The 11,746-nt window shown below is 44.3% G+C and overlaps 1 protein-coding gene across 3 annotated transcripts in view; it reads left to right on the top strand.

The window, feature by feature from the left end:
- Window positions 1–5,194, top strand: part of St3gal5 (ST3 beta-galactoside alpha-2,3-sialyltransferase 5) — a 55,347-nt gene extending 50,153 nt beyond the window's left edge. For all 3 annotated transcript variants that reach the window (XM_028762314.1, XM_028762313.1, XM_028762315.1), the window contains one exon: window positions 3,986–5,194. In XM_028762314.1, coding sequence (XP_028618147.1) covers window positions 3,986–4,225 — 240 coding nt within the window. In that variant the 3' untranslated portion in view covers window positions 4,226–5,194. The remainder of the gene's footprint in view (window positions 1–3,985) is intronic.
- Window positions 5,195–11,746: the final 6,552 nt, after the last annotated feature.

The raw sequence follows: 11,746 nt of genomic DNA, 5'->3' as shown, positions 1-11,746 counted from the left end.
CCTCTGCCTCTGCCTCTGGAATGCTGTGACTAAAGGCACATGTCACTACACCCAGCTAGGAAATCTTTCTTAAAAACGATTTAGCACATATATGACCAAGTAACGATGCTCAAAATACAAAGAATTCTTCCTAGAGCTAAAACAAAAGAACAAAAATAAATAAATAAATAAATAAATAAATAAATAAATAAATAAAAAAGTGGATCCGGAGACATGGCTCAGTGCTTACTTACAGTTAAGAGCACTGACTTCTGACAGGTCAGAGTGCTGGCTGCTGACACCTTAAAGCGCTGGCTATACTTCCAGAGGACTTGAGCTCTGTTCCCAGCCCCCACATAGCAGTTCATAATGTCTGTAACTCCATTTTCAGGGGATCTAGTGCCCTCTTCTGGATTCTGAGGGTATGCATATGGTACGTGCATTCTTGCATACATGAAGTCAAAACTCTCATACAGATAATAAAAAAAATTAATAGAGACAAAAATTAAGAACATTTGACAAAAGAAGAAAATAAAATAAAAAATATATGATAAGATATTTAATCCCCAGTAATTAAATAAAAGGCAGTTAGAGCCACAGTGGCTTTTTTTATTTTAAACCTCACTTTCTTTGTTGTGTTGTGTTTTGTTTTGTTTTTGAAATATGATCTCACTAAGTGACACTGGCTGGCTGAGAGTTCCCTATGTAGACCAGGCTGGCCTTAAAATTCTCTTCATTCTCCTGCCTTTGCCTCCAGGTACTGAGATCACCAGTAGACACCACCACACTTGATTGGTTTTTTGTTCACCTTATAGCAAAATTTAGAGATCTTTGTCTGGTAGCAATGTAGGTAGAATAAAGTGGCCCCTTTCCTGTATTAGTAGTCTACATTAACTTAACGTAACGGTGGTCCGGATGGAGAGATGGCTCAGCAATTACAAACGCATGTCGTTCTTTCAGAGAACCTTAGTCCAGTTCCCAGCACCCACATCAGGTGGCTCCCAACTGTCTGTAACTCCAGTTCCAGGGCACCTGATACCCTCCTTGGGTACACACACACACACACACACACACACACACACACACGAGAGGCGGGGAGAGTATACATTCACATGCGCGTGCACAAAGTAATAAAGATAAAATCTTTTAAAATTGTAAAATTAGAATTACCTTGGCTGAGTGTATGGTGTCCCCATCAGCCCAGAACTCAGGAAGTTAGGGCAGGTTCAGACTCAGCTACATGATGAAACCTTGCCTCAAAAAGAATAGATTTTTTTTTTACCCAGCAGTGTTACTCTGAAACCTTGATTATAAAAAAAAAAAATTAAAGGAATCTCCACTATCAGGAAGTTATATTCACCATGACATTAGTAGCAAAATGCTGAATAAAACATAGCCTAGATATATATCAGGTAATAATTGTTTTAAGGTACTAAGGATATAGCTCAATTGACAGAGTGCTTACCCACATTAGCCAATTCCTGGGTTCGATCTCCAGAACCACACAAACCAGGCATGTCTACACTCCTAGCACCCAGGAGGGAGAGGTAGGAGGATCAAAAGTTTAAGTTTATCCTCTGCTTCATGGCCTAGGTCTGCTCTGAAAGACCTCACATCAGAGACTTCCTCGTGTATATATGCCCTTCCATCAGGTGAAGTTTTGTGGGCTGTGAGGAGGTGTGGTCTCAGGGATTTTTGATACAGATGACACAGTTTTGGAAGGTTCTAGTCCTTTTTTAAAAGTTACATTTATTTATTTGTTTTGTGTACCTGTGTGTGTGCATAAGTCAGAGGACAACTTGTAGGAGTCAATCCTCTCCTTCCACCTTTAGGGATGTGAACTCAGCTCGTCAGGCTTGGCAGCAGGCCCCTTTACCTGCTAAGCCATCTTGGTAGCCCCATCTTCATGCATTGCTTCCATGAAAAGCTGATTTCACACACAGTTGCACAGGCATTGGTTGTGGATCCTCTGTGTGCTGAGTGCCTATCACTTGAATTCCAGGCTACATGTTGGAGGATACAGGACGGGAGGATACACAGCCACAGCACAGAGAGGCGTTCATCTCTGTCTGTGAGCAGGCGTGCAGACTGGCTATGACAACCCTTTCCTTTTTTTAAGATTTATTTATTTATTTTATTTATTTATTTCATGTATGTGGGTATACTGTCACTGTCTTCAGATACACCAGAAGGTGGCATCAGATGCCCATTACAGATGGGTGTGAGCCACCATGTGGTTGCTGGGAATTGAACTCAGGACCTCTGGAAGAGCAGTCAGTGCTCTTAACCACTGAGCTATCTCTCCAGCCCTGTACACCAGCCCTGTACAACCCTTTTTAACCAGTGAGGCTGACTTTGAGACGTGGATGCCCATGGATCAGGAGGCAATTTAGAATGAAGCAGAGCTCCTAGAAGTGTCCCTGACCCCATCAGAGTCTAGAGCCCTGCACAACTCTTGTTCTAGCTTACCGAAAAGGAATATTTATGGAAGGCACAGTCTTCACTAAAATAAAAGAAACATGAGCACGTTAAAAGTTATCCAAAAACAAATTCAGGTTGAACATCCTAAATCTGAAAATCAAAAACTTTGACAGCTAACACAATATATCCCAAGTGGAAAATCCATACCTAGTCTCATGTGATAGGTCATAATCAAAATGTAGATACATTAAACATACCTTATAAAATATATATGTATAAGGCATATGTGAAACGCAAGAGAGTATCAGTGTGTGGGGGGCCCTAGTCCCAAGATGTCCTCTCTGTATGCACAAGCACTCCAGAAATACAGGAAACATTTCTGGGACCATGCATTTTAGATACAGAATATAGCCTGCAACTGGACCAGTGACAACCCTCAGGGAGAGCTGTCAGCCGCAGGCTCTCTGGACTTGTCTTATGGTACTGTTTTTACCAAAATCTTGACTGAAGATCCAGAAAGCTTTGTGCCAAGGTTACACATCCCAGGAGGCATAGCATGAAGCCATGCAGACAGAGGGTGTGCCATGAAGCCATGCAGACAGAGGGCATGCCATGGTGCCATGCAGACAGAGGGTGTGCCATGATGCCATGCAGACAGAGGGCATGTCAGGATGCCATGCAGACAGAGGGTATGCCATGGTGCCATGCAGGCAGAGGGTGTGCCAGGAGTGAGAAGTTAAAATAGGATGAACCTTGGACCTGCTGGGCTAAAGTTAGTTGACTCTATTGTGAAAGGAATAAATGTAGCCAGACAGAGCGACATGCACCGGTAATCTAGCACTCCAGAGGCTGAAGCAGGAGATCATGCGGTAGAAGCCAGCTTGGGGTAAATGACAAGACCTTTATCTTAAAAATAAACAAAAAAACAACAAAATTTACAAGTTCAGTCTCAGACCTACATGGTGAAAGGAGAGGAAAGGCTCTTGAAAGTTGTCCTCTGACCTCCAGGAATACACAGTGACATATGCGTCCAAGTGCATACATACGTACATACATACACACACACACACAAACACACACACACACACACACACACACACACCCCTTAAGAATATAAAAAGAGACACCTGGCAATGGTGCATACCTTTAATTCCAGCACTTAGGATACAGAAGCAGATGGACCTCTGTGAGTTCGAGGCCAGTCTGGTCTACAGAGTGAGTTCTAGGACAGCCAGGACTACATAGAGACATCCTGTCTCTTTTGTTTTGTTTTGTTTTTGTTTGGTGTTTTGTTTTTTTGTTTTTTTTGAGACAGGGTGTCTCTGTGTAGCCCTGGCTGTCCTGGAACTCACTCTGTAGACCAGGCTGGCCTCGAACTCAGAAATCCTCCTGCCTCTGCCTCCCAAGTGCTGGGATTAAAGGCGTGCACCACCACTGCCCGGCCAAAGACACCCTGTCTTTAAAAAACAAAAATAATTTTTAAAAATGATAAATGTAATAAGTATGATCTAAAAAATTAAGTGAGTTAAAAAGGTAATTGAAGTATTATTTTTTAAATGAATAAATTGGTGTGTGTTCTTTCCAGAATATCCCCACGATCGGTGTCATTGCCATTGTCTTAGCTACGCATCTGTGTGATGAAGTCAGCCTGGCAGGCTTTGGGTACGACCTCAGTCAACCCAGGACCCCTCTGCACTACTTTGGCAGTCAGTGCATGGGCGCCATGAACTGGCAAGCTATGCACAATGTGACCACAGAGACCAAATTCCTCCTGAAGCTCATCCAGGAGGGCGTGGTGGAGGACCTCAGTGGCGGCATCCACTGAGAACTGTGAGCACAGCAAACCTCACTTGGAAATGCAGCTGTGAGCTGTGGTGAGCAGCCTCCAAGGAGTTAACCCCGCAGCTGTTTTGACATGCAGCTAGTGTTTTTTTTTTTTTTAACTCAATTTTAAAAAAAGAAAGAACAACAGCAACAACAAAAGTTCAGCTCTTCGCACCGCTTTGTCCTATTTATTTGAAGTCAGTGTTGGGTTTTGCACAATTTTATAAGTTAATTTTTTAAGAATGGGATTGGAAAGACTTTTCAAAGAGAATTGTATGGTTTATTGTATTTTAAGGAAGTAATTTAATTTGCAAAATTGTGCACATGGACTCTGCCCAGGTGTTGAGGTGGGAGGAGAGGGGCTTCTGCCCCTTTGATGATGGCCCCCAATGCCTGATTCTGGGGTCTGCTGCTCTCTTTGCTAGAACTGATGGCAGAGAAACTTGCTGCCTCCTGGATGAAGGGCTTTCTCTGGCAGCTGCAGGAGGCTGGGAGCCTGGCCTGCTGAACAAGTTCATACCCCCTTCCTGCTAGTCCGTCTGCCAGAAGACTCACAGGACTCAAGCAGGGCAGCTGTCCCAGGGGCTGCTGGTTGGTGAGCCACTGTCAACTGAGTACCGTGATGTTGCCCCAGGATGGAAGATGCCACACTTCCTACACTGTCAGGGCATTTTTAAACTTCTGGAGAAGTCTGTGTGTATGTGTGTGTGTGTGTGTGTGTGTTTTCATTCGTTTTGTCCTTCCAAAGCACTGAAGTATTATTTAAGGCTCTCTGCTCTTTGTCTGAGATGGTTCATCAAAGTTAGGACAAAGCCTTCGTTATACAGAGCCATGGGGAACAAGCCCTCTCCGGGATGATCACATTTCTGAAACACTGGAGTGAAATCTCCCCCATTGTTATAACTTAAGAAACAAATTTGAAATGCCCTGAAGTGCATACCAAGCAAGGAGGAGGAGGAGGAGGAGGAGGAAGAGAAAAGAAAAAAATAATAAATGCTTTTGAGGAGCCCCTGTCATTTAGTGACTTTGCGTGTTTGTTCCTTTGTTCGTTCACTTTAGGAAAATCTCTTCATTCTCTGCTAAGCAGAAACCTCACCCTGGATACTGCATAGTGAGGGACAGTTAGGGTGCCTCACTTCTTGCCGTGTGATCTAAGTCAAGCCCCCCCTCCCTGTGAGGTGATGGGTGCCTTATCTTTTAACACTGACAAAATTTCATGAGCAAGGCAGCTTACTAAAAGAAAGCGTTTAATCTGGGGCTCGGTTTCCAGAGGGTGAGTCTGTGACCATCACAGGTTCGTGGCAGCAGGAGGCCAGGGCAGTCAATGAGAGCTCATGCCTCACAGGCACAAGGCAGAAAGAACTAACTGAGAATGGGGGCCTTTGAAACCTCAAAGCTTACCCCAAGCAACACCCCTCCACCAAGGCCACAGCTCCTAATCCTTCCCAAACCATTCCACCAGCGGGGGACCAAGCATCCAAATAGGAGCCCCGTAGGAACCATTCCCCTTCAAACCACCTCAGTACTTACCAGTTGCCTCTCGGCCACGCTCTAGCTTGTCTCTTTGGTGTCCCGGTTGCTGGTGTCAGAAGGTGTATGCAGCTGTGACCCACCCATCAGCCCTGCCTTTGTTCTGTAAGCCCTCCCTGCCCATGTCCTCCAGTGCCTCCCTCGGGTCACTCCACTGCCCTGCAACCCCAGGGAATCCTGTCCCCAGTCCATACTGACACTTGTCTCATCAACTTTCAGGCCTGGTCCTGCTGCCACCATCCTCTTCAGTGTCCTGTCTGCATCCGTATTGTGTCTGCTCCCCTCCCATTTTTCTTCCTCATAAACAGTAAGCAAACATCGTAAATAAATAAAAAGGCTTCTCAGAGACCACAAGCTGATAGGAGACAGTATGAAAACATCTTCCAGAACATTAATCAGCGCTGGGCATGAACGTGTGCATGTGTGTGCACGTGTGTGTCTGTGTGTGTGTGTGTGTGTGTCTGCATGCAGGTGTGTGTGGAGATCAAGAAGCCAGCCTCGGATAGTGTTTCCTCGCTTGCTATCCACCTTTTAATTTTTGAGACTTGCCAAGGAGGTCAGACTAGCTGGCCAGTGAGCTCCTGGGATCTGTCTACCTGATTTAATTACATTTTAAACACTGTGACAAAGGCAACTTACAGAAGAAAGAGTTCATTTGGGGTAAGAGTCTGTTCTGGTGGAGCAGAAGCAGCAGGGGGCAGGCATAGCAGCTGGAACAGCAGCTGAGGGTTCATACTGGAACTGCAAGCAGGAAACAGAATGAGGTCCACCCACAGTAATGTACTTCCTCCAGCAAGGCAACACCTCCTAAACTTACCCAAACAGTACCTACTACCAGGTATTCAAATCCCCAAGACTATGACAGACACCCCCTTCAAACCACTGCACTGTCTCTAGCTTAAGTTCTCATGCTTACGTTAAGAACGTCACTGATGAGCCATCTCCTCAGGCCCCAAGACCTCAGCATCCCTGTCCCCACCCCCATACCTGTTTGTGTGGAAAAAGGCCTTCTCTAGGGTATTCTAAGGTTGATTTCCAGTAACACCATCACCTAAAGACACCACATTTAAGGTACACTGGTAATTGCTGGTGTTTGAGCAACTTGGGTAGGCTGGGTGTGGCCTACATATTCATGTGCTTCTAGAGGATCATTGAGTGAATTTTACTCATTTTGCTTTTACCTACAGAACCTATACCCTATCCTTACATTAAGTATAATTAGTTCTAGCCTTGGAACCTGCTTTAGGGATGGGGATGAGTATGGGGTGACTCATGTTTTTGGACAAAGCTCAGCCAGAACCTTATAAAATCATGACATGTATGTTAGACCTCTTGTAATTCTTCAGTGTTCCTCTTGCTTTATACATAGAAAACCAATGTCTGTATTCATAGGTCATGGGGGGCAGCATTTCTTCATTATTGGTTGGACCCAGATTAGACTACTCTCACTGAATGATGACTTCATGGTCACCAGTGGTTTGCGTGGCAGCTATGACTCTGTTTCTACTACAAAAGGCAATTGTTAAAAGTCAAGGATCTCGTTGCTTTAGCAACATTCTAGTCCTTTGGCCCCTTACTGGATATCAACGGGATTATAGAATTTGCCCTTCTTATCTCAAGAGAACATCTTAGACCAGCATTGTAGCATAATTAAGGAATGTGTCTTATATCCTCTCCCTTGAGAAGTTCCCATCATCCAACTGTGTGATCTCTGTGTCTGTGCACACACATGTGCATGCATGTACTCATGAGTGTGCATGAACGTAGATACATTCAGAGGGTATAATAAATACACTCAAGCACTCCTTCCTCTGGAGAGTGAGATATCATGGTCTAACTTTCTGACTGTTTATTAACGCCTGTTCTACCGTCCAAGATAACTATATACAAAGTATGAATTTGTGTTCACAAAGCAATGGACTCATATGGCTGGTGATAACCCTGACCTGTAACCAATACTCAATGGAAAACAGTGAAACCAGAAAGGAGGGCTGGCTACCCATTAAACATGCATGACTACTCATTAAACATATGTGCACAGATGTTTTTTACCATGTTCTCTACAGGGAAAGTGCAGGCTTAACAGTTCACTTGAATTGTCTGAATAAGATGTTTACTAATTCCCAGTACTAAGAAATTGTTGAGTTGAGCCAAGCATGGTAGTGCATACCTTTAATTCCAGCACTCAGGAGACAGAGGTAGGCAGATCTCTGATATTTTTTTTTTTCAGGTCAACATGGTCTACTAAGTAAAGTCCAGGACAGCCAGAGCTGTTACACAGAGAAACTCTGTCTGGAAAAAAACAAAAAAAGAAAAAGAGAGAAAGAAAGAACAAAAGAAGGAAGGAAGAAAGAAAGGGAGGAAGGAAGAAAGAAATGCAATTTACTGAGCAAAGAAGAAACATATGTACCAACATGATACCTAGACTAAACAATGTTCTTTTAGTTACTTTTCTTAAAAGCATATTTGGAGTTGGAGATGTCAATTTGTTGGTAGAGTACTTGTCTAGCATACATGAAGCCCTGAGTTTAATCCCCTACATAAGCTGGGCACAGTGGCACAGGCCTCTGATCCCATGCTTGAGGTAGAGGCTAAAGCAGTGGTTCTCAACCTTCCTAATGCTGCGACCTTTAATACAGTCCTTCATGTTGTAGTGATCCCCAACCATAAAATTATTGCTACTGTTATGAGTCATAATATAAATGTCTGATATGCAGGGGTCTGATATCCAACCCCTGTGAAATGGCCATTCGGGCCCCCAAAGGGATCGAGATCCACAGGTTGAGAACCACTGGGCTAGGAGTTCAGGAATTTAAGGTCATCTTTACGTAGCAAGTTAAAACCAGCTCAGGATATAAGAAGCCTTGTCTATAAATAAATAAATTAATTAAGTTTTCAAGTGGATTATGTTTGATATCACATAAAGGAAGACGAGTTTAGAGATTTTCTTCTGCCCTAGAAGTGAGATTCCAAGTGTGCTGTTTAAATGTGGAATGCCTGGGAGGCTCATGTATTTGAACACTTGGTCCCCAGGTGGAGTTCCTGTGTGGGGAGGTTATATGGAACCTTTAGGAGTTACACTCTTGCTGGGGGAAGTGCACCTCCATCTCTGGAGGTGGCCTTGATGGGTTATAGTCTTATTCCCCTCACCTTGTGTTGATAACAGTGTGACCAGCTCCTGCCAGCATGTTATGCCTTCACTATTATAGACTCCAGCCCTCTGAAACCATAAGCCAAAGGAACTCTCCTCCTTAAGCTGCTTATGGTCATTGTTGTCTTTACTGTTCCATTGCTGTGAAGAGACACCATGACCACGGCAACTCTTATAAAGGAAAGCATCCAATTGGGGCTGACTTACAGTTCAGAGATTGAGTCTGTTGTCATCATGGTGGGGAACACGATGGGCATGGTGCCAGAGAAGTTAAGAACTACATCATGCTCACAGCTAACCATTGAGCTGATCATGGGGTTCCCAATGGAGGAGTGAGAGAGAAGACTGAAGGAGCTGAAAGGGTTTGCAGCCCCATGGAGAGAGCGACAATACCAACCAACCAGAGCTCCCAGGGTCTAAACCACCTGCCTGGGAGCACATAGGGAGGGACCCATGGCTCCAGCTGTATATATAGGAGAGGATGACATTGTCAGGCATAGGTGGAAGAGGAAGTCCGTGGTCCCATGAAGGCTGGATGCCCCAGTGTGGGGGATTTCGTGGGTGGGGAGGTGGGAGTGGGCAGGTGGATGGGGGAACATCCTCATAGAAGGAGGAGGAGGGGGGATGGGATAAGGGGTTTCTGGGTGGGAGGAAATGGGGAAAGGGGATAACATCTGAAATGTAAATAAAATATCCAATTTAAAAAAAAAAACTACATCCTGATTCACTCTCAGTTAAAGAGGGAACCTGGTATGGGATTTTGAAACCCCAAAGCCTATCCTCAGTGACTGTTTTCACCAGCAAGGCCACACCTCCTAATCCATCGAAATATGTGAGCCTATAGAGGCCATTCTCATTCAGGCCACCACAGGCTGTTTCATCATACCAGGTGCAAAGTCATCTCAGGTGCTCAGCTGCATACAAACCTCTGCAGGTACAGTGGCTCTTACCTCTGTATAGCTGTGAATGCACAGAACAGGGATCTCTAGAATCTCTAGATACGTTACAGCAGCAATATGAACAGCTGTGTCGCAGCCCCCACCCCACCTCACAACAGCTGTACCACAGCCCCCACCCCACCTTACAACAGCGGTGCCGCAGCTTCCTCCCCATCTTCAGGGATTCATTCCAAGACTTCTTGGATAGTACTGAATCTTAGCCATAACTATATTTGTTTCTGGACCCAGTGTCCATGACAAAGCTGACTTACGAAATCAGTCACAATAGAAGAATAGAAGAGAGATGGCTCCGCAGTTTAAAGCACGTCTTGCTTTTGCGGAGGACCAGGGTTGCTAGCCCACTATCCTTATGGCGGCTCACAACAGTCTGTCACACCAGTTTCAGGGGTTCTTCTGCCCTCTTCAGGCCTCCATGGGGACTACATGCACATGGTGCGCTTAACAAATTTGCAAGCAAAACACTAATCAACATAAAATACAAATAACTGTGTTATTTTTAAAAAGGATTAACAGAGATTGATAATAAAACTAAAGCATTTGTGGTACCATAATACAAAATTACTTAAAATGTATGAATTATTTATTTTCCGGAATTTTAATACTTTCTTACCGTAGCCATCCAAGGGGCACTGAAACTACAGAAAATGGAATTTTGTATGAAGAAAGAGCTCACTAAACACGGGGATGTTCCAATGAGCGATATATTGCTACTTAGCTCTGTCATCTGAGTTCTGTTTGCCTCATTGTAGAAATTCTGCTCCAGTAAAAGTTGGCATTAATGACAGGTCCATTTAAATACTAACTTGCCGAGGAAGGTCACATGCTAAATGAGCCAAGAGTCATCTGAGCAGAATGACAGCTGAACTAGCTGTGTGCAGTGTGCTGTGTGCAGGGAGGGACGGCTTAGGCTGAATAAAAACAGCAGGCCAACGAAAACAGAGCTTCACACCACAGTTACTTGGGTCAGAAGAGCCCGTCAGGGGCAGCAGGTTGGCTCAGTAAGTCAAGGAGAGTGCCCCAAAGCCCGAGGACCTGAGTTTGATTCTCAGGCCTCACATAGCAAAAGGACAGAATCTACTTCTCCAAGTTGTCCTATGACTTCCACATGTGTGCGGTGCTGTGCTGATGCATGCAGACAAACACAAAGGTATTTTATGGGGCTGACCATTGGGAGTGGGAAGAAATTGTTAGCTGCAAGGAGCTAAGAACTCCAGTGTTCATCTGTAACTAAGTCATACGCTGTTTGCTGACTCTTTGTATTCACTCTAAGGCACTCCTAATAAAGTCTTGTTTACCATACTCCTTCAGGACATGGGCTCACGTACCTCAGGCTTGCTATGTAGCCAAGGATAATCTCGAACTTTTGAGCCTCCGGCCTCCACCTCCAAATGCTAGGATTGCAGGTGTGATCCTAGTACTTAAACCCTGGTTTATGAGGTTCTGGAGATGAAAGCTAGGGCTTTCTGAATGTTTGCCACACACCCTGCCATCTTTTAAAAAAATATTATTTATTTAATGTATATGAGTACACTGTAGCTGTCTTCAGACACACCAGAAGATGGCATTCAGATCCCATTACAGATGGGTGTGAGCCACCCTGTGGCTGCTGGGAATTAAACTCAGGATCTCTGGAAGAGCAGCCAGTGTTCTTAGCCACTGAGCCATTTCTCCAGCCCTTGACTTCATATCTTTGGTGGAATTTAAAGATGAATGGTAGACGTTCTAAGATGGTACATGATGAGGAGTTCAAGCCTAGAATCTTAGATGGGCTCCTTTTACGCTAGAGAAGCAATACATAGACACTTTCTTCATTGATAATTGTCCTAGCAGTGTAAGTAATGTCATAAAAGAAACCATCATAGGCTGAATGGATCTGTTTCAC

The sequence above is a fragment of the Grammomys surdaster genome, unplaced genomic scaffold (genome assembly GCF_004785775.1).
Source record: "Grammomys surdaster isolate TR1022 unplaced genomic scaffold, NIH_TR_1.0 133, whole genome shotgun sequence".
NCBI classification, from domain to species: Eukaryota; Metazoa; Chordata; class Mammalia; order Rodentia; family Muridae; genus Grammomys; species Grammomys surdaster.
This window is presented reverse-complemented; position numbering and strand designations above follow the sequence as displayed.